Genomic DNA, 22,007 nt, shown 5'->3' with positions numbered 1-22,007 from the left:
CCTTCGCTCCTCCTCCTTGCATACAGGCTCCGATATCTTCAGGCAACAAACCGCTCGCTTCTGGAGAGACTTCACCAACAATGAATCTCCCTTCAGAGAATAGACACAGAGCCTCTGCACCAGCACGCAGAGACAATAAGCGGCAGAGCGTTTGGCAACAACTCCACGCAGGCAGATGGCTTTCATTCATGCAGCAAAGCCCACGCACGCCTCTTTTCGCTCCTCACGCCACGCAGCAACGTCCTTTCTGCCACTCAGCAGCAAGTCTTCCTCTCTTACACGCAGGCAACAACATGAAGTACACGCAGGGTGCAGCGACGGTGGTCTGACAGCCTCTCTTGCACGCAGAGGTCTCTGGTCATGCGTCTCTGGTCACGCAGCACTCATACAAGTGGTCTTGCACGCAGCACAATCCTCCTTCAAGCTTTGGCAATATGCCACGCTGGTCTTTTAACAGGCAACAACTCAACTTTCAAAATTTAATTTAAATTTCCAAAAAATATTCCCAGGGCTTGCATTTTCTTCTTCAAAAAATATTCTCATGGCTTGCATTTTCTTCTTGCTCCTCATCGAACCATCACTCAACGGACATCGCTGGTTTGTGCAACGAGCTATTGCTTCAACCAGTGCCACCACTTCGTGGATGGGAACATTTCGAACAGCTATCCCAGGCTCTTGCCAACCAGAGCTCTGATACCACTTGTTAGGGTTCAAGAGAAATAAATATCACAATCAAGAAACACACATTCAAACCATGTACACCATGATGGTCTGGAAAACCCCAATTTTGGGGAAAAACCAACCAACAATAGATCTATTATTGTCCTTAGCTAAAACACAGCCAAGCCGGCCAACAACCTGAGCTTTCACCGCTCAACCATGGCTACTTACAATGGAGAATACACAAGCCCTTTAAAGGCTTCAACTACATGTAATACCATGAGCTCAATACCATGAGTCACCAATACTAGGTGCCCAAAACCACAACTGTTAACCATAACTGTTGACATAACCTCAACTCCACCATAAGGTCAAGTTTATCTAACAATCCCCCCTTTAAACTTGACTTTGGGTATTCCTTGGCCAAATCTAGCCAAATTTGCCAAGTGAGCCAGCCACCACTCACCTCCAGGCCCTACCCAGTCAATGTTAGGGTATTTAATAATCTCACACACTATACTAGTTCAGCATGCTTCATCATACCACCACATGCGTCCCCATATCACCCAAGTGGACGTTCAGACTTTACCAATGATTTACCGGGGTACACATGCCTTACCAGGTCTTACAGTCATATACCTATTTACATAAAAATTTCCACTTCAACAGAGATTAGATTTGGCAGACTCTTCATGCTCTGCTCATGCAGCACTTCACGCAGAGATGGGGAAATGGCTATGGAAGAAGAAATGGACTCCTTAGCCAAGAACAATACCTGGGATCTTGTAGAGCTTCCTGAAGGGAGAAGTGTTGTTGGATGTAAATGGGTCTTCAAGTTGAAACGAAAAGTTGATGGTAGTATTGAAAGGTATAAGGCGCGACTGGTAGCAAAAGGGTATTCTCAGGTTGAAGGTATAGACTTTCATGAGATTTTTTCTCCAGTTGTAAAACTTGTTTCTATACGTACTGTGTTGGCACTAACTGCGTCACTTAATCTTGAGTTAGAATAGTTAGATGTTAAAACAACTTTTCTACATGGTGATTTGAACGAAGAGATATATATGGAACAACCAGAAGGTTTTGTACGAGGTCGCAGCAGAAGATTAGTTCGCAAGCTCAGGAAATCATTGTATGGTCTGAGGCAGTCTCCTAGACAATGGTACAAGAAGTTTGATTTCTTCATGGTGAGCCAGAACTTTATAAGAAGTGAGTATGATCATTGTGTGTACTTCAAAAGTTTCAATGGCATATTCATTATCTTAGCTTTGTATGTTGATGATATGCTTATTGCAAGCAAAAGCATGGAAGAGATCAACAGGGTAAAGGCTCAACTCTTTAGGACGTTTGATATGAAGGATCTTGGAGCAGCAAAACATATCTTGGGCATGGAGATACACAGAGACGGGAAAAATGGTAAGCTTTGGTTGTCACAGCAGAAGTATGTGGAGAAGGTACTTGAAAAATTCTCTATGAATAATGTGAAACCTGTTAATGTTCCTTTAGCTTCCCATTTTAAGCTTTCTTCGGTTTTGAGTCCTAGAGTTGATGAAGAAAAGCAGTATATGTCTCATGTACCATATGCAAACGCTGTAGGCAACTTAATGTATGCGATGGTATCTACAAGACCTGACATTTCACATGCAGTTGGAGTTGTCAGCAGGTTCATGGCAAATCCAGGTAAAGAACATTGGCAAGCAGTGAAATGGGTGCTTCAATATCTAAGAGGCACAAGTGACCATTGCATCGTCTTTAATGGTAGTGAAGGATCAGTCTGCAGATATGTAGATGCTGACTATGCAGGTGATTTGGACAAAAGAAGATCTACTACAGGTTATGTCTTTACTCTTGCAGGTGGAGCAATTAGTTGGATGTCAAAGCTTCAAGAAACAGTTGCGTTGTCCACTACCGAAGCTGAATATATAGCTGCTTCAGATGCCAGTAAAGAAGCAATCTGGTTAAAGGGTCTGCTCGATGAGATTGGAAGGACGCAAGAGAAAGTGAATGTACTTTGTGACAGTCAAAGCGGTATTCACTTGGCCACAAATCCTGCTTATCACAGTAGAACCAAGCACATTGATGTAAGGTATCATCTTCTGAGACATGTGATCGATGGCGGAAAAGTAGCTTTTCAAAAGGTCCATACACGAGAGAATTGTGCAGACATGTTCACAAAGCCAGTTACAATAGAGAAGCTGCGGTGGTGTTTAGCTTCTCTTGGCTTGCAGAAAAGATGATGAATGGGCATGGGCAAGAAATTAGGAAAATTGTTGTCAAGGTGGAGTTTGTTAGTTTGACAACGAATTAGTAACTTTAGGTAAAATGTAACTAGACAGTTTTATACCGAATAATTAGTTATGTAACGACAGTTGATGATATAAAAACTGTCAAATGCCCATGAAATGTAATGTGCGGAGATTCATTGTTGAATAACAAATTCCAATTCAGTTTCTTATTCAGTTTCGTGTCTTGGTCATTCTGTTGTGGTTTCTTCTATTTTTCTCCCATTCTACCAACACTTGCCTCTTCCAGATAATGGAACAACACTCCCAATAGTCACTGAATTGGGTTTTATGCCTTGCAGTAGCATATGAGCGAATAGCTTTGTGGCTACATTGGCTGTTCATTAAGCAGATAACCAGCAATCATCGCATTCCATGAGACCACACTTCTTTCAGGTATCCTCTCAAACAATTTGCGTGCTATCTCTAAAGTCCTGCATTTGGCATACATGTCAATGAGGGCATTCCCAACAACAACATTGAGCTCTAAGTCATTTCTAATTACATTACCGTGGATCTCCTTACCTTGTCGCAGAGCTGGTAAACAGGCACACACGGGTAGAACACTTACTACAGTAACAACACCAGGTTTCATACCTTGCCCCTGCATTTCACCAAAACATTTCAAAGCTTTGTTGGCATGGCCCTCCTGGGCATACCCTGTAATAAAGCATTCCAAGAAACCACATCTCTGTCACGAATGTTGTCAAACAAGACCTGTGCAGTCTCTAACCTTCCGCATTTGGCATACATATCATTAAGGGCATTGGACAAAACATCTGACTCCAATCGCCTCCTGATGACAAAAGCATGAATCTCCTTACCATGTTGCAGGGCTGCCAATTGCGTGCAAACCGAGATAACAGTCACCATCGTAACGGCGTCTTTCTTTACCCCTTGCCGCTGCATTTCTCTGAAAAGCATCAGAGCTTCACCTGCAAGTCCATTCTGTGAATACCCAGCAATCATAGAATTCCAAGATACCAAATCTCGTTCAAGCATTTTGTCAAACACTTGGCGTGCATCCTCCACTCGTCCACATTTGGCATACATGGCTATAAGTGAATCCGCCACAAAAATGTCCGATATAAACCCTGTTCGAACTATATGGCCGTGAACCTCAATACCCACTTGCAAATTCAATAGGCTCGTGCATGCTTTGAATAGAGACGGAAAGGTAAACCTGTTCGGTTTCATATCTACCAATTCCATTTGTTTATACAATTCACGCGCTTGCTCTGGGAAACCATTATTTGCATACCCTCTGATCATCGCATTCCACAATGAAACATCGCGCTCGCATGTTTCATCAAATAGAAGGCGTGCGCAATCCATTTCACCCAAATGAGAGTACGTTGCAACCAGTTTTGTGAGCAAAAAGGTGCTGTGATCAAGTCCCGTTGTGATCATGCGGGCATGAAGCTGTTGCAGTCGCTCTATGTGGGTACAAGCCTGCAAAACAAAAGCGAAAGCGTTGGGATTGATGTTCCTGGAATAGGGTTGACGTTTGCCAGAGACGGCAATGGCAGAAGCAGTGTGATGCAGAAGTTCGGCACTTGTATTCTGAAGCGAGAAGAGTGTATTGGTTTGATTGCTTAAGGTGGAACTGCTAGAGTTACCCAAATTTTGATATAATAACTTAGGAGACTGGAAGGGCGAGTCCATTGCACAGGCCATGACTGCTTTGGAGTTTATATCAAACTGAATCGAATGGTTGAATAGAGTGCCTATGCACCACATGGCCTAATCATTTAAGATAATTTCAAAACAGAAACTGAAAAGATTCATTATTAAATTATCTAAAATCATTTTATCCAGTGACTTTCATTCTACCAATCGGACTCGGCCCAATCTTTTACTACTACCCCAAATATTAGTCCAAATCGTGAGCGGAGATATGGAATTTCAGATATCAATATATGGAATTTCCATATATTAATATCTATATATCAATATCTATGTAGATATTGATATATAGATATTTCCAAGGTTAAATATCTCAAACAGAGTTATTTATGAAAATTTTTTTGGGTCAAGCATTCGATAACGAATCCTATTCATCCTTTACAATGATCTTATAGATCATTCGATAGGGTTGGTAGCTCAGCGGATCAGAGCTCATGGTTCCGGACCGTGAAGTCAAGGGTTCAAATCCCTTCTAGCCCAAAAGATGTTGTATTTTAAATGAAAATTCCTTTCCATCGCGGTATAGGAGAGAATCTTTCTTTATAATAGAATAAAGTATTCTATCATAATCCCGGATCGATACTTCAGATTCCTAATCAATAATGAATGGAAATGATTTCTCAATGATTCATTCCACTATTGATTAATAATTTTCATCATTGTATTTATACTTATACGACTTCTCTTCATACAAAATAAGATAGGAAAAGTAACAATTTTCACCTTTATATGGAAGGAAAACTCTATGTCTATAAAGGAGTGGTTCGAAGACAAGCGTAAAATAACTGCATTACTAAAAAATTCGGTCGAAAGGGATAGTAAGGATGCCAATGAGACGGAGAAAAACAAGAATAAAAGTATTGATTACGCTAAAATTAAGAAGTTATGGGCTCAATGCGATAATTGCGAGAACTTACTATATCTCAAATTCTTGAGAGAGAATCAAAGTGTTTGTAAAGAATGTGGATATTATCTACAAATGAATAATTCAGATAGAATAGAACTTCCAATTGATCGTGACACTTGGCGTCCTATGGATGAAGACATGTACACTCTAGATGTTCTTCAATTTTATTCTGAGAATGAACCTTCTCATTCTGATAATATTAATTCTGAGGATGAATCTTATAAGGATCATATCACTTTCTATCAAATAGAGACAGGTTTAACTGATGCTATTCAAACAGGCATAGGTCAATTAAATGGTCTTACTATCGCACTCGGAGTTATGGATTTTCAGTTCATGGGAGGTAGTATGGGCTCTGTAGTAGGTGAGAAAATAACCCGTCTGATCGAGCGCGCTACCGCGGAATCTCTTCCATTAATTATGGTGTGTGCTTCCGGAGGAGCACGTATGCAAGAAGGAAGTTTTAGTTTAATGCAAATGGCTAAAATAGCTTCTGCATTATATATTCATCAGAAGGAGAAAAAGTTGTTATATATATCGATTCTGACGTCACCGACAACTGGTGGAGTGACTGCTAGTTTTGGCATGTTGGGAGATATTATTATTGCCGAACCTAAAGCGTACATTGCATTTGCAGGTAAAAGAGTAATCGAACAGACATTAGGTCAGAAAGTGATTGAAGATTTTCAGGTGACTGAGCATTTATTTGGTCATGGTTTATTTGATCTGATCGTTCCACGTAATCTCTTAAAAGGTGTTCTGAGTGAACTATTTTGGTTTTACGTTTTACGGTCTTCCTTGTAAATAAATAAAAAGAAAAAAATGAACGTTGAGTTTCCTTATCAGGAAAAAGGATCAAATCGAGTTCCTTGTAACGGAAGTGACAGTGATACAGTTTCTTATCGCGGCGAAGGAGAGAATTGCTTTTCACCCCCTTCTTATTAACAATTTATGATCCTCGAGCCTATACTAACAATCCATATAGCCAATTCTCCGCTTTCAGAAATCAGAGAAATTTTGGTCAGGATTCATGTTCTTCCACTATTTTACTTATATAGTAAGTGTTCTAATGGATCTCTATGTTGTAATATAGAACTCATTGTTGAACTCATCGAGATCTTATTAAAAAAAAAAAAAAAAATTGCCCCAACTGGAAATGCTTTTTTAGTATTTTCGGGAGAGACGGGGAAAGGAACAACGAACACTTGCATACATGTATTCTATGAAGAAGGACGAATGGGACCGCTTATTTGGTCCCATCACTTATTTGACCTTATAATTATTCTTTGTAATATGGATAAACATTTCATTGATTAAGTAAGGTACTCGTTCTATGATAATTCCTAACCTACTCCCTAACCTACTCTCTAACCTACTCTCTAACCTACTCCCTATCCTACCCTCTATTTTGGTGCCTTTAGTCGGCTTATTACTTCCGGCAATTACAATGGTTCTTTCTCATCTGTATATTCAGAAGGACGAGATTTTATGAATCTGATCAAATCAGATTTAATAAATGGGTTTAGATCTTTCAATTGCAGAACAGATAGGATATCTATATCTATTTTAGATGATATAAGATAGAACTCTTATAGACACAAAATAGGTATAAATATCCAAATTATATATATATGAATATGGATATTTATTCATATTCATATACATATACAGATAGGATCTACACATATGTCAATAAATAGGTATGGGTCAATATGTTAATGTGGTCGGTTTTATTTTTTCATACGGTATAGATATCTATTCCAGGAGATATTTATACTCCACTGATCCAATGTTGTTTCTAAAATTGAGAAATTAGGGAAGGACCCATTTGAAATGGATGGTAAGAATGGACAAGAAGACAAACTTGGCTGACTTAACTGAAAATTTATCTATCTATCTATCTATATAGATAGTTCATAAGAGTTTGGGAACCAAAGGATAAAAAAGTTGGCTATTCCCTCAACTTCAATAGGATGGAATTGAATACAATTTTTTATGAATCGTCGATCCAAATGGCTCTGGATAGAACCTATAACAGGGTCTCGAAAAAGAAGTAATTTCTTTTGGGCTTGTATCCTCTTTCTGGGTTCACTAGGATTTTTCCTAGTCGGGATCTCGAGTTATTTTGGTGAGAACCTGATACCCCTATTGTCATCTCAGCAAATACTCTTTGTTCCACAAGGAATTGTAATGTGTTTTTATGGTATTGCAGGTCTGTTCATTAGCTCTTATCTGTGGTGCACAATTTTGTTCAATGTGGGTAGTGGCTATAATAAGTTCGATAAAAAAAAAGGAATTGTATGTCTTTTTCGTTGGGGATTTCCCGGAATAAATCGTCGTATTTTCCCACGATTTCTTATGAAGGATATTCAGATGATCAAAATGGAAATTCAAGAAGGTATTTCCCCTCGTCGTGTTCTTTATATGGAAATAAAGGGCCGACAAGACATTCCTTTAACTCGTACTGGTGATAATGTGAACCTAAGGGAGATCGAACAGAAAGCCGCTGAATCAGCCCGTTTCTTGCGTGTATCCATTGAAGGGTTTTGAAATCGGGGGTGTCTTTATCCTCGACATATATTCAAATGTAAAAACATTTGAATGTATGTCGAGGATAAAGGAACATGAATAAATATCCAATCAGGAAATTTCAATAAATATTCCATTTTCATACAATGAAATTTCAATAAATATTTCATTGTATGAAAATGGAACGATATAGGATCTTTACGAACAATATACTATTTTTATGAAATAGTATAGAAAGAGGTAATATAGAAAAAGCAATAAGTTAAAATAGAACTGGTACCAGTAGATGAATATGATGTCTCAGAAACAACAATTACTAGATAGAGTGGTCCGGTTTCCCTAAAACTAAAACGCTTTTTTCCTCTCATCACGATCCAATTATGACTTTTTGTCGTTCTCTCATTTTTCAAGAGCGTTTGTCATCTTTGGAGATAACTGGGGAAATATTCGTAAAGGATCTAGTGATCAGGATTCAAAAGATCTTGGCAATGAATAAGACTTATGTTACTTCAAGTTATTCTTCTAAAAAAGAAGAAGATGAAAAAAATTAATAGATAATTGGTCCATATATAAATGATTTGGAATGATCTCCTTATGCTCCGTCTCACCCATTTTGAACAAACCTTTTACTTTTTTCCCGAGTATATTTTTTTGATCGGGATCAAACAATTACGCAATAGATCAATCTATGGATCCCATACCTCATTCTATCACTCGTACTTTGTCTAGATTTCGGACAGAACTGACAAGTGAATCAGGTTCGTTAGCGATTCACGAATTGGAAGTGTCCGAATATAAAGCATCAGCTTCCCTACGATATCTCGCATGTTTAGTAGTACTGCCTTGGGTAATTCCTATTTCATTACGGAAAGGTTTGGAGCCTTGGGTTACAAATTGGTGGAATACGGTTAAATCTCAGAAAATTTTTGATTATCTCCAGGAACAAAATGCTCTGGGAAGATTTGAGAAAATAGAAGAACTATTCTTGTTAGAAAGAATGGTGGAAGATTCTTTGGGAACACATTCACAATCTATTCGTATAGAGATTCACAAAGAAACGATCCAATTGGTCGAAATGTACAATGAAGATTGTATCCAGATAATATCACATTTATTAACAAATATAATAGGTTTTGCTTTTATAAGTGCTTATATCATTCTGGGTAAGAATAAACTCGCTATTATCAATTCTTGGATCCAAGAATTCTTCTATAGTCTGAGCGATACAATGAAAGCTTTTCTAATTCTTTTAGCAACCGATCTATGTATTGGGTTTCATTCACCCCATGGTTGGGAACTGATGATCGATTCGATCTCCGAAAGTTATGGATTTGCCCATAATGAACGAATCATATCTGGTCTTGTTTCAACTTTTCCAGTCATCTTAGATACGATTCTTAAATATTGGATCTTCCGTCGTTTCAATCGTATATCTCCTTCACTTGTAGTAATTTATCATTCGATGAATGAATAAAGAATAGGTAGGTTGTTTTCTCCGACCGAAACAATTGAAACAGAATAATAAAGTGTTTTCCGTGTTCAGGAATTAGCTATTCCTCCCCTTCATTCTTCTCCTGGTGCGAGACTTCCGATTTCTTATTTTTAGGTTTGGTTGAATCAATATAGTAGCAGAATTTTTGACAGGTAACTATGATAGCTACCTACTCTCACCCCAAAAATGATTTGGAACCAATAATTGAACCATGCAAAATAGAAATACTTATGAATGGGCGAAAAAGATGACTCGGTTAATTTCCGTCCTGGTCATGATACATATCATAACTCGGACATCCATTTCAAATGCATATCCCATTTTTGCACAGCAGGGTTATGAAAATCCCCGAGAAGCCACTGGACGTATTGTATGTGCCAATTGTCACTTGGCAAAAAAACCTGTGGATATTGAGGTTCCACAATCCGTGCTTCCCAATACCGTATTTGAAGCAGTTGTTAAGATCCCCTATGATATGCAGATGAAACAAGTTCTTGCTAATGGCAAGAAAGGGGCTTTAAATGTAGGAGCTGTTCTAATTTTACCCGAGGGCTTTGAATTAGCCCCTCCGGATCGTATTTCCCCTGAGATTAGACAAAAGACGGGTAATCTTTATTTTCAGAACTATCGTCCCAATAAAAAAAACATTATTGTAATAGGTCCTGTTCCCGGTCAAAAATATAGTGAACTTGTGTTCCCCATCCTTTCACCAGATCCTTCTACTGATAAAGAAGCTCACTTCCTGAAATATCCCATATATGTGGGTGGTAATAGAGGAAGAGGACAAATTTATCCCGACGGGAGTAAGAGCAACAATACGGTCTATAGTGCTTCAGCAACAGGAAGAGTGAGCAAAATTTTACGTAAAGAAAAGGGTGGATATGAGATAACTATCGATAATACATCAGATGGTGGGCAAGTGGTTGACATTGTACCTCCAGGACCGGAGCTTCTTATTTCAGAAGGCGAATTGATCAAGGTCGATCAGCCATTAACGAATAACCCTAATTTGGGTGGATTTGGTCAAGGAGATGCAGAGATAGTACTTCAAGATCCATTACGTGTTAAAGGTCTTTTATTATTCTTAGCATCTGTCATTCTGGCACAGATATTTTTGGTCCTTAAGAAGAAACAATTTGAGAAAGTTCAATTGGCCGAGATGAATCTTTAGGTCCATAGATTTTTGAACATGAAGTTTACTTATTGATTCAAAAATTAATACCCCTTCGGAGCCTTTTATCCTTCTTCTCCCTTATATATTCTTGATAAAATGTTCATTTAGATCTAAAAATGTTCATTTAGATCTAAATTGGAATAAAATTGAAATAGGGAGTGACTCCATAAGCACTGGAACAGATCAACTTGTTGAACGATCCCCGATATGCTATATCGTGTACTATATACATGCCATTCCCTCCTTTCCTTGTCCAAACGATCCGGCCGGAAAATAGAGATAGATCGTAGGGAGGAGAGATGAGGAGAATAACTAAGCAATCTTGGAGAAGATTCCTATTTTCTCTGATCCCATTCTCCTATTTCATTATTCGAAGAACTAATTTTCCGATCTTGTCCTATTCGTCAATTCCTTCGTAATTTGAAGATTATTTTGTACGTTATACTGAAAATTCCTAAAGAAGGAAGAGCAGACAAGTAAGGGGCAATATCACTCATAAAAAAAAAAACCTATAAAACTTTTGATAGGGTTTGTTCCTAATGAGAGAAAATGAAGAAAAGGTGTTTTTCCTCCTCTTTTATTTTGTAAGCCAAAAAAATAGAAGAAAATAGAAGAAAATATTCTATATGCACATTTAGATTCTCATAGTATAGTTCGGGTTTTTACAAAAACTTCGCATAATCTTCCATCAGATAAATGAGCAAATATTTAGTACTTAATATTATCCGTTTTTCTGTTGTTCCTTCGACAGATATTTAAATTTGATCGATACAAATTTTTTCTGATCATATAGCGGAAGAATAGATTGGTTCATCACTTGACTGAAAGGCATTGAATGAAGTAAATGACATAGTCATTTTATTTGTACGAATCTTCTCTTCTAATTCAGATTAATATAGAAAGAATCTCAAAAAGAGATTTCGATAAGGCCTTACCCTTCTTTGAAGGGTAAGGCCTTATCGATTTTTAACTTTCGCATGTATACTATTTCCCACAGACAGTAAGTGCATTTCCCCTACTATAGGGATGACCCTAATCCGGAATATGAACCATAGAAAAAGACACCCAGTAGACCAATCACGATAATACCAGTTACAGTACCTATCAACCAAAGAGGGATCCTTCCAGTGCTATCGGCCATTTCTCTCACTCCCTTTCAAATTTTCTTAAGTGGTCATACTCGAGACATAAACAGTCATAGCATAGATAATTATGCGTATTGGATCTCTTCGAATGGAGTGAGAATATTATCATTGTTCCTAATTGAAAAAATAATTGGAGAATGGAACAGCAAGTACAAAAATTAGTAGCAACCCCCAGTAGAGACTGGTACGATTCAATTCAACATTTTGGTTGTTCGGGTTCGGTCGTGTCATATCTACATACTTCCTCTTCCTTTAGTATAGAGTTTATCGTTGGATGAACTGCATTGCCGATATTGATCCCAAGAAAAAAACTGTAGGGATAGCTAGCCCGTGAACGGCCAACCATCTAACTGTAAAAATTGGATAAGTTCTATCTATAGTCATTAGTGCCTCCTAAAAAGATCTAGTAAATTCATCGAGTTGCTCTAACGGATCGAAACGGCCAGTTACTAATGGAACCTCTTGTCGACTTTCTGTGAAATACTCATTTGGCCGGGGGCTCCCGAACACATCATAAGCCAAACCCGTGCTTACAAATAACCAACCTGCAATGAATAGAGAAGGTATGGTAATGCTATGGATAACCCAGTATCTAATACTAGTAATAATGTCAGCAAAGGAGCGTTCTCCCGTATTCCCAGACATGCTCAGCTCCATATATTATTGTAAAGTCAGTCAAGGGGGAATTGATCCCATGAAAGATAGAGATCAGGAAATAGAAAACTACTGATATCTTCTCCAATCCTTGTTCGATTGTCAATGTTATACCAAGGGTATCTTTAAAGTCTACTGGACCAGTATAGCTAGCTTTCTTCTGACACAGCAATACAATTTTGATGAGTATCGAGAAGGAACGGGATAGAATGATTCTGTTCCTGCCAGCAGTTATTCTATCTCTGTTTGGTCGACTAAATCCCAACAGAAAGAAGAGAATATTGCATGTTCCGAGGTCCATCCGGGCGTAAGGAACCCCAACTCCCTCAATCGATGTTGTAACAATAGCATAGTGGAAATTTTCGATTGGAATTAGCTTCTGCATACGGGTGACTTTAGAACCGAAAAAGAGGATGAGTGCCGCTTGCAAAGGATATCAATCACTATCAATAAAACTCATCCAGAATATTATTCTTTTATATTCTTCCTTTTTCATTCCGACATGACATTATGCCCGTGTAGATGAACCCAGTAATTCAAATTGCACGGGGATCATTGGTGCTACGCAGATGAGATGTATGTTGCTTTTCCAATAGTATCCGGCACAGATGGAGTTATGCCACAGACTTATTATATAGTACCTTGTATTAACGAGTAGGTGTTACTTATTAGATAAAACCAAGTGGATAGTGCAATAGAACCTAGTCAATTTTAGGTATGTTAAATTACAAGTTACTCTTTTCAATAGGTGGAATTTCTGTAATATCGGGCTCTACTCGCTATAATAATTAATATTGAAAAAACCTAATCCGTCTAGAGGGTCGAATGATTGGATCAATAAGATCGAGAAATGAAAGGACAAACTGGATATTCATATTCTTTCTTACACCTAAACGTGAAATTCACAAAACTTTGGCTATGTCTGTGGAGAGTTTTCTTCCGGTCCAGTCTCTGGACCGATAGCTGCTGGTAAAAAGATAATGCCAGGTGATCCAATCGTACTGATTGAGAATTCATTCACCCTGTAAGAAGATTACATTCGACAATTTGTGAAGGGGTTTGCCGGTGCTATTCATTAGTTGCTCGATGAATGATTTCTAGGATAATGAAGAGATTTCTACTATAGATCTCCTCTCATCCATGTTCATTCATACATATCCTATAGTAGATATAGGATAATTGGTACGAATTGGGACAATTGATCTTTTGTATTCTGATCTCAAGGTTACGAAAATAAAAATTTAGGTAATTGTCTCATGAAGATATGTATAAACCATATTTCATTCAGTCCTTCCACGCCTACTATAACTATAATTAGTTATTTCGGTTTATTATTGGCTTCTATCATTTTCACCCTAGTCCTATTCATTAGTTCGAGCAAGATACAACTTATTCAAAATGAAGGAAGGGGAAACCCTCTCAGTTCACTATTTAAATTTCAATAATTTTGTTTATTCCCTCTATATAAATTTCTGATCATTGAGATTCATAGCAAATTAAGGGTACTATCCAGTATAGCTATTATCCCTACTTATTCCGTTGAATAGAAATGATTGAGGCTTTGCCATCCGGAATTGTGTTAGGTCTAATTCCTATAACTTTGGCCGGATTATTCGTAACTGCATATTCACAATACCGACGTGGTGATCAATTGGATATTTGATCCTGGAATATCCTCCAATTTCATTGGCCTCCTACTTTTCCTAGGAGGTCAGATTCCATTGCTCGTTCCAGTTGGAATGAATTATCGATAATTTTGAGGGTTGGATTTGATAGGAACAGAATCACGCTCTATAGGATTTGAACCTACGACATCAGGTTTTGGAGACCTACGTTCTACCGAACTGAACTAAGAGCGCTTTCTTTAATATTCGGAGATGAAGGAAAAATACCTTTTGTTGATACTCTTAGAGCAAAACACTTTCGCATCTGATACGATTCAATTATTTAATGATCTTTCATTCCTTTCTTTCCATAGAAAAGAAGGGAAAGGTAGGGATGACAGGATTTGAACCTGCGACATTTTGTACCCAAAACAAACACGCTACCAAGCTGCGCTACATCCCTTCTAATCATTAGACTATGTTATTTTAATTTTATTTTATAGAATTCGAAATATGTTTCCCACATTTTTCCACCTTCATTTCTCTTCGGTCTCGTGAGTGAAAAGACTTTATACATGTAAGGTCTATTATCTAGAATATCACTATTAATTATGGTGATGAAACATCTTTTTCCTTTTCTATAAATAGGACCACAGCCCGGATCACATTATATATATATTCATCAGTTCCGAGCTTTCTCTAGGATTCATAACTATACTATTGATACGGTTGAATCACTTACACATTATGATCAATAAGGAGAATTTACAATGCAAGATCTAAAGACCTATCTTTCCACAGCGCCTGTGTTAGCTATTTTATGCGTCAGTTTTTTAGCCGCCCTATTGATAGAAATCAATCGTTTTTTTCCAGATGCTCTTTTTCTGGATCTTCGCTTTTTTTCATTTTAAAGCCAAGGGAAAAAAGATTGTGCTAGATTGACTTCTCCTACCTCTTGGAGAAATTAGTGCATTCAGCCCCAAAAAGGATCTAAGTTTAGGACTGGAAGGGGGTAGAATTCAAGTAGAAATATCGATCTAAAGATTCTTTCCACATTCAATTTTGTAAGTAAAACTGAAAACTCACTCCTGATCAATCATTTTTTTACTTTCAAATGTTTCACCGTAGGATCTCCGGCTATCAACTTCTATCCCTTTTTCCCTTTTTATTTTTGAGGTCGAAAAGCAAAACCAATATTCAGAGTAAGTTTATGGCCAAGAGCGGAGATATAAGAGTAACAATTACTTTGGAGTGCACTAGTTGTACCCAAGATAGTGTTTATAAAAGATTCCCGGGGATTTCTAGATATACGACTCGGAAAAATCGACGCAATACACCTATTCGATTGGAATCAAATAAATTTTGTCCCTATTGTTACAAGCATACCATTCATGGAGAGATAAAAAAAAGAGATTAAACGTACTACCCATGGATAGGAATAAATCACAGATATAAAAAGAAATGGTATTTCAACAAGATCTTTAATGGAACAATATTTTAAAAAGATTTGGAATAAATAGTATTCAAAAGGTTCATGAAACAAACTATGGATAAACCCAAGCAATCTTTTCGTAGACATTTGAAACCAATTCGCAGACGTTTTAAACCAATTCGTAGATATTTGAAACCAATTCGTAGACATTTGTCACCTATTAGGTCGGGAGATCGGATCGATTATAAAAATATGAGCCTAATTAGTCGATTTATTAGTGAGCAAGGAAAAATATTATCCGGCCGAGTGAATAGATTAACTTCAAAACAACAACGTCTAATGACTAACGCTATTAAACGAGCTCGTATTCTATCTTTGTTACCTTTTCTTTATAATGAAAACTAATTTGATCCATGGGAAATAAGCCTACTCCTTAATCAAATCGGAGCTGGAATATATGTTCGATAAAGATGCAGATCTTGAGTCTATTGTTGAAAAAGTCAACAGGATTTCATTTTTGGAAAAGAATTGGATTGAATTCTTTTCGTTCATTTCCAATCCAATATGAAAAAAACTTTTCAATATTTCGACCTTCCCGGAGGGAATTCTCCGGGAGAATCTGTTCTATCCATTCCATCTTTACCTATTTATTTCATCTATACCTAACCTATTTCATCATACGATAAGTTGTTAAAGATGGTGGAAAAGCAATTACTATCTAATACAGCTATTTGTGCAAGTGTTTTACGATTTGGAAGCAACTGCCTCTTGTACAAATATTGGATGAATCTATTATAAGAAACCCCATTGGCACGAGCTGCTGCATTGATCCGAGTAATCCACAAACAACGAAGATCTCTCTTGCGTTTACCTCTATCTCGGTGGGCGGAAACTAAGGCTCTAGCTTTCCGTTGGTTAGCAGTTCGAAAAAGTTTCGAATGGGCCCCTCGAGAGCCTGATACAAATGCAAGAATTTTTTTCCGACGTTTTCGAGCTATATATCCACGTTTCACTCTGGTCATTGAAGTTTACTCTCATGAATCGCTAATATTTTTCTCGGTTAGTCATTTGTTTTGTTTGGTCCATTGAGAATAACACTGATTCTTCTTATTTAGAAAATAAAAGTTCCAATGGCTTTTGCTACTGCAACCTTCCCAACCATAATTCCCTTTGGATAGGCATCTTCCTGGTAGGCAAGGACTGGGACCTTGTACTGAGAATGAGAAAAAATCATGGGTTTCATCGTTTCTATGGTTCTTTCTCCAACGGTAAGGTCCTCTCTATACGCCGGAGCCTTTTATTCATTTCCGAAATATGAGATGAGTATGTTATCGGTAACTTGTACGGTTTACCATCTCCAGCTCTACTCTTGAATCATTAAGTAATAAATACTCTCATTTCAAGATCTATTAATACAGTAACGACATGTAATTCTGGGGTTGGCCAGGTAGCTGACCCGTTGTTCCGTTCTCGCGGCAATATGAGCATAAACTTTATGCTTCTTCAATTTGCATGATTTCCCCGCTCAATGGATTGATGACCATTCGCTACCAATGAGGAATTGCTTTTCATCCCACATCAAGGTGATTGGATTTGCACCAATGGAAACCATAAATTTCATCCCCGGTAAGGTTAGATGATGGATCTTTACTTGATTACAGCGGGAAAATTCTTCTGTTATTCCGTTGTAAGAATTTCCCAGTCTGTTTAAGTTTCTGATCCAAACGAGTCGCACATACACCCTAGCACATACTCCTCTACGCTGAGGACATCCTCGAAGAGCAGGAGATTTTTTTCTATTCTCTATTGGCTGTCTTGCATTTCTAATAAGTTGTTGAATAGTGGGCATTCTAGCTGTATTGTATGCGGAATCAACTGGTTCGGATTGATCCTAACCATACCATATCAGGTGATTATGAAATGAATCACTTCCCCCCCCCTTTTTTTTTTTGAAAAGGAACAAAGAGATCACAGTTTACAAATCATTATAAAAATAAATTAAAAAGAGAAATTCAAAAGAGGATCTTCCGCTACGACATCAACAATGCCATAAGCTTGGGCTTCTGTTGCTGACATAAAAACATCTCTGTTCAGGTCCCGTTGAATTACCTCTCCGGGTTGTTCCGTTCTTTCTATATAACATCTGGTTATGTAATCGCGAAGCATCGTTACGTGTTTCGATTCGTTATGAAAATCTGCAGCCGATCCGTCATAATAGGAACTAGCAGGTTGGTGGATCATAACCCTAGCGTGAGGTAATGCTATACGTTTAGGCATTTCTCCCCCGATTAGGATGAAAGATCCCATTGAAGCAGCTACCCCCATGCATATTGTATGTACATCTGGTACTATTGCTTGCATCATATCGAAAAGACCTACCCCTGGTATTACTGATCCACCGGGACAGTTGATAAATGAGAAAATATCTTTATTTGAATCTTCTGCACTCAAATATACCATGAGACCCATGAGTTGATTTGCAATCTCGTGATTGATATCCTGAGCCAAAAAAAGTAATCTCTCTCGATAAAGTCGGTTGTATAAGTCGACCCAAGTTGCATCTTCATCTCCAGGGGCTCGGAAAGGCACTTTTGGAACACCAACGGGCATTTGTTTTAATGGAAAGAAGTGAAGCACTATACTCTAATATGGGAACGTAAAGTATATGAAGTTGTGTAACATATGAACTCTGGATGGATGGTATAGGGGAGGTTTTGAACCTATCTGGAAATAGAGCTTTAGATGGATCAAAGATCCATGTAAAAGATCCTTCCATTATTCGAGTTGATAATGTAACGAATCACACTTTTACCGCTAAACTATACCCGCCACGATCCGATTGTAACATACGGATCGATCTTTTGTCCAACCAACCCATTTATATTTTTTTGAGTCTTTTCCGGATAACTTCGATCAGAGAACGATAAGCCCCATTCACTATTTAAATAATTTAAATTATCAAAATTATTTAAATTATCAAAATTATTTAAATTATCAAGTATGAAACATTTTGTATAATTTGAGTCCATAAAGTCTTTTTTATCGGAACTGGGCCGATGGATCACAAATATAGATTCCGTAAATTGCTTTAGAGTTGTTTTAGTTGCAATATTTAATTTCTGAAGGGACTCCATTTTATCGATAGGCAAGTTTATTGAAAAAAACCTTGAGGAAACCAAGAATTCTTGTAATATTATTGACAACTTCCCGATCACTTTCATATTATAAAGAATAGATTGGTGGCCCCTATCGTCTAGTGGATCAGGACATCTCTCTTTCAAGGAGGCAACGGGGATTCAACTTCCCCTGGGGGTACCATGATCCATTCGTTAGGTATCCTAAATAATTTTAAATTACTGTCTTGTTCCTGGGTCGATGCCCGAGTGGTTAATGAGGACGGACTGTAAATCCGTTGGCAATATGCCTACGCTGGTTCAAATCCAGCTCGACCCAACCAATATCATCAATACCAATCTATCGGTATGGTTATATTCATGCTAATCATGAATGAAAAGATAATTGGTTATTGAACCCCGACATCGATATCTATTCATATCGTAGATGCCCAATTCCGTATGAATCGATACATTTCAAAAATGAAAGAGAAGGATAAGATATTTAATCGACCTAGCACTCGCATAATCTATATGACCTATCTAGCACCTATCATGAAATAAATATTATCTAATAGTAGGTGAACTGTACTGTATTGGGATTGTAGCTCAATTGGTTAGAGTACCGCCCTGTCAAGACGGAAGTTGCGGGTTCGAGTCCCGTCAGTCCCGATCCAATAGTAAGTGAACTGTGAATGATCATGTCAGGATCTGGACGGACTAGTCCTTATCATTCCAGGGTCATGGGTGGGCCTCTGGATAAATTCGATATGGGATACTTCTTTCTATATCATCACCGAAGCGGGATAGATTCACAATTCCATCTAAATCGTGGAGATCCAAGCAAAATATCTCTCATGTCTGACGAACGTCTTCTGGAGGAGCATAAGGTTCTTATTCGTACGAATCCTATTCTTTCGAAATTATACCAGACATGTGTTGATCGGAACGTTTTCTGATGCACGTAAGTTTTTACTACTAGTCTTATCAAAAGTGATCGTATTAGGTTATACTATTTCCATCGAAGAATTCATTCAATCCATTAGTTAGATTCCGTTACTCGAACCAATTCTATCAATGACATACATCTATTTCATGGATCTTGAAAGAAAGATTCATTCATCTCTATGAGATCAAAATGAGATCAAATCTCGAGCTATTTTTGAACAAAGTTAAAATAAGGAGATCATGGAAGTAAATACCCTTGCATTTATTGCTGTTCTACTGTTCCTTGCAGTTCCTACTGCTTTTCTACTTATCCCTTACGTCAAAACGGCCAGTGCAAGCAGTGGAAGCAATTGATTTTGATGAAAATCAATTGATTGCTGATCACTAGATAGATCTTTATGATCCAGATCATAAGTATAAAATAGGTTATGAGATCTTTTATATTACAACAATATAGGGTGGATCTATTGTATTACAACAATACAGGGTAGGGATTGCTTTTAATTTTTTTTGAAAAGAAAAGAAGAAGTAGTACGGAGGAAAAGAATATCTAACCTTTTCTTTTGTACTACTTCTTCTTTTACACCCATATATGGATAAATATATCTTAATGGTACTTATCCATATATGGTAAATGTAGGATGAAGGACCTCGTACCATAAAATAGCGGAGCTGATCACATCACCTTCTTCCTGCTCCTGGAAAAATAGACCCAATGCAGACAGACTTAATTCTGAACGTACTTGCGGATTCTTTAGGATCAAAGTTGAACATCTTTTTTTCGGTACGAACATCTATATCTAGCACATGTTAGATATAGCACTTGAAATGGTATATGAAAAAGCAAAGGAATCTATGACTTATGTCCCATATTTTTCCGAGAACGGAATTCATATCAGATCCGATCAATTCAATTCGGAACCATCCGATAAAACAGGGACTCTTTCTATTCCTACTAAGAAAGAGAAGAGAGATCGTTCTTCAGTGGAAGAAATGATATTATCGACTCATTCTAGAAAAGAACTAATGAATTCAAACCTGTTGAAGAAAATAAGATTTTTCATAGGAAAATGATAATGATAAGGGATTACGTACATCCCTTACGGGGATAAAGAGGAAATAATTCCATGTAGAGTGTTTCAATTTGGAACGAAGATTCAATATTACTGGATCCTTATGGAACAGAATATATTACCATGCATGATATGGAAGGAACGCAATAATTGATTCTTAAGCATTACCATTATAGCCCACTTCTCCCCCATACTACGAGTGAAAGGGAAAATGTAAAAACTACCATTAAAGCAGCCCAAGTTATACCGACTATATCCATACGGATCATGTTCTCTAAAAAATAATGATTTCATCATCGAGATGATAAGGGAACTATTAACCATAGTGCAAAGTTGAAGTTGAAATGAATGGTCCACCTTTGCATTCTGAACGTTACTGACGTTCGAGCTGATATGAGAGATCAATAAATCCATTTGTTCATTGACCAACAAGTTACTATAACTAACTCGAGGGTCGTACATTCACGACGGAATCGGGATCAAATGTACGTAACTCACTATCTATATTGGTAATATGTACCAATATGTCTCCAGAGGTTCTGTAATGGAAATACAGACTTTTCCTTCCATTTACTTACCTCAACAAGGCGACACCCGGATTCGAACTGGGGATGGAGGATTTGCAGTCCTCTGCCTTACCGCTTGGCTATGTCGCCGAGATATGGGAATCCCATGGACAGATCGAATCTTTTGTCCTTTCAAGTCATTCGTCCGTCCTTTAAGTATAGTATGAGATGTATGCTAAAGTCAACCATAAAGGAAATGGATCTAATTTGTTCTCCGTCTTTCTTTCGATCTGACTATTTTCATTAGGAAATTTTATAAGTGAGATTAACATTTAAGAATGGTTTGATTCATTCGTTCATAGCTCCATTTCACGTGGTTGGAAGAAAGTATCAAAGTACCTCTTCCTTATCCTTTTTTTTTTTTAATTGGAAGTATATCTGGATACGGGTAGAATTTCATGGGATATAGTGAAGACTGAATATACATCCGAATCTTTTTTGTCGGATTGATCCATATAGATCAATCGGGAATAATTTAATAGATTTTTCTACATACAGATGGGAAACTTCCAATGCGATTAGATGAAAATGAGGGAGCGTTTACAATCCCTGAATTTGGTAAGATACAATTTGAAGGATTTTGTCGTTTTATCGATCAGGGCTTGATGGAAGAACTTCATAATTTTCCAAAAATTGAGGATATAGATAAAGAAATTGAATTCAGGCTTTTTGGTAATGAATATGAATTAGCAGAACCTTTCATCAAAGAGAGAGATGCTGTATATCAGTCCCTTACATATTACTC

At 37.5% G+C, this 22,007-nt stretch overlaps 1 protein-coding gene and 4 non-coding genes across 5 annotated transcripts; 2 read left to right on the top strand and 3 right to left on the bottom strand.

Moving 5' to 3' along the window:
- Positions 1-3,563: 3,563 nt before the first annotated feature.
- Positions 3,564-4,616, bottom strand: LOC149189079 (pentatricopeptide repeat-containing protein At3g12770-like). Its single transcript, XM_089410118.1, has one exon. It carries the CDS (start codon positions 4,614-4,616, stop codon positions 3,564-3,566), a length of 1,053 nt encoding a protein of 350 aa, XP_089266244.1.
- Positions 4,617-5,031: 415 nt separating this feature from the next.
- Positions 5,032-5,105, top strand: TRNAR-CCG (transfer RNA arginine (anticodon CCG)). The gene has a single exon. It is a non-coding gene; the product is annotated as a tRNA-Arg (tRNA).
- A 9,414-nt stretch (positions 5,106-14,519) lies between these two features.
- On the bottom strand, positions 14,520-14,593 carry TRNAP-UGG (transfer RNA proline (anticodon UGG)). Its single transcript has one exon. It is a non-coding gene; the product is annotated as a tRNA-Pro (tRNA).
- A 4,338-nt stretch (positions 14,594-18,931) lies between these two features.
- On the top strand, positions 18,932-19,015 carry TRNAY-GUA (transfer RNA tyrosine (anticodon GUA)). Its single transcript has one exon. It is a non-coding gene; the product is annotated as a tRNA-Tyr (tRNA).
- Positions 19,016-21,281: 2,266 nt separating this feature from the next.
- Positions 21,282-21,352, bottom strand: TRNAC-GCA (transfer RNA cysteine (anticodon GCA)). Its single transcript has one exon. It is a non-coding gene; the product is annotated as a tRNA-Cys (tRNA).
- Positions 21,353-22,007: the final 655 nt, after the last annotated feature.

Source organism: Pinus tabuliformis, chromosome 3_1, assembly GCF_031772625.1.
Source record: "Pinus tabuliformis cultivar Carrire ecotype Pingquan chromosome 3_1, CPIR1, whole genome shotgun sequence".
NCBI lineage: Eukaryota > Viridiplantae > Streptophyta > Pinopsida > Pinales > Pinaceae > Pinus > Pinus tabuliformis.
This window is presented reverse-complemented; position numbering and strand designations above follow the sequence as displayed.

Bases quoted from the DNA above. Each gene is read 5' to 3' on its own strand.
- LOC149189079 (XM_089410118.1), bottom strand. From the start codon at position 4,616: ATGGCCTGTGCAATGGACTCGCCCTTCCAGTCTCCTAAGTTATTATAT.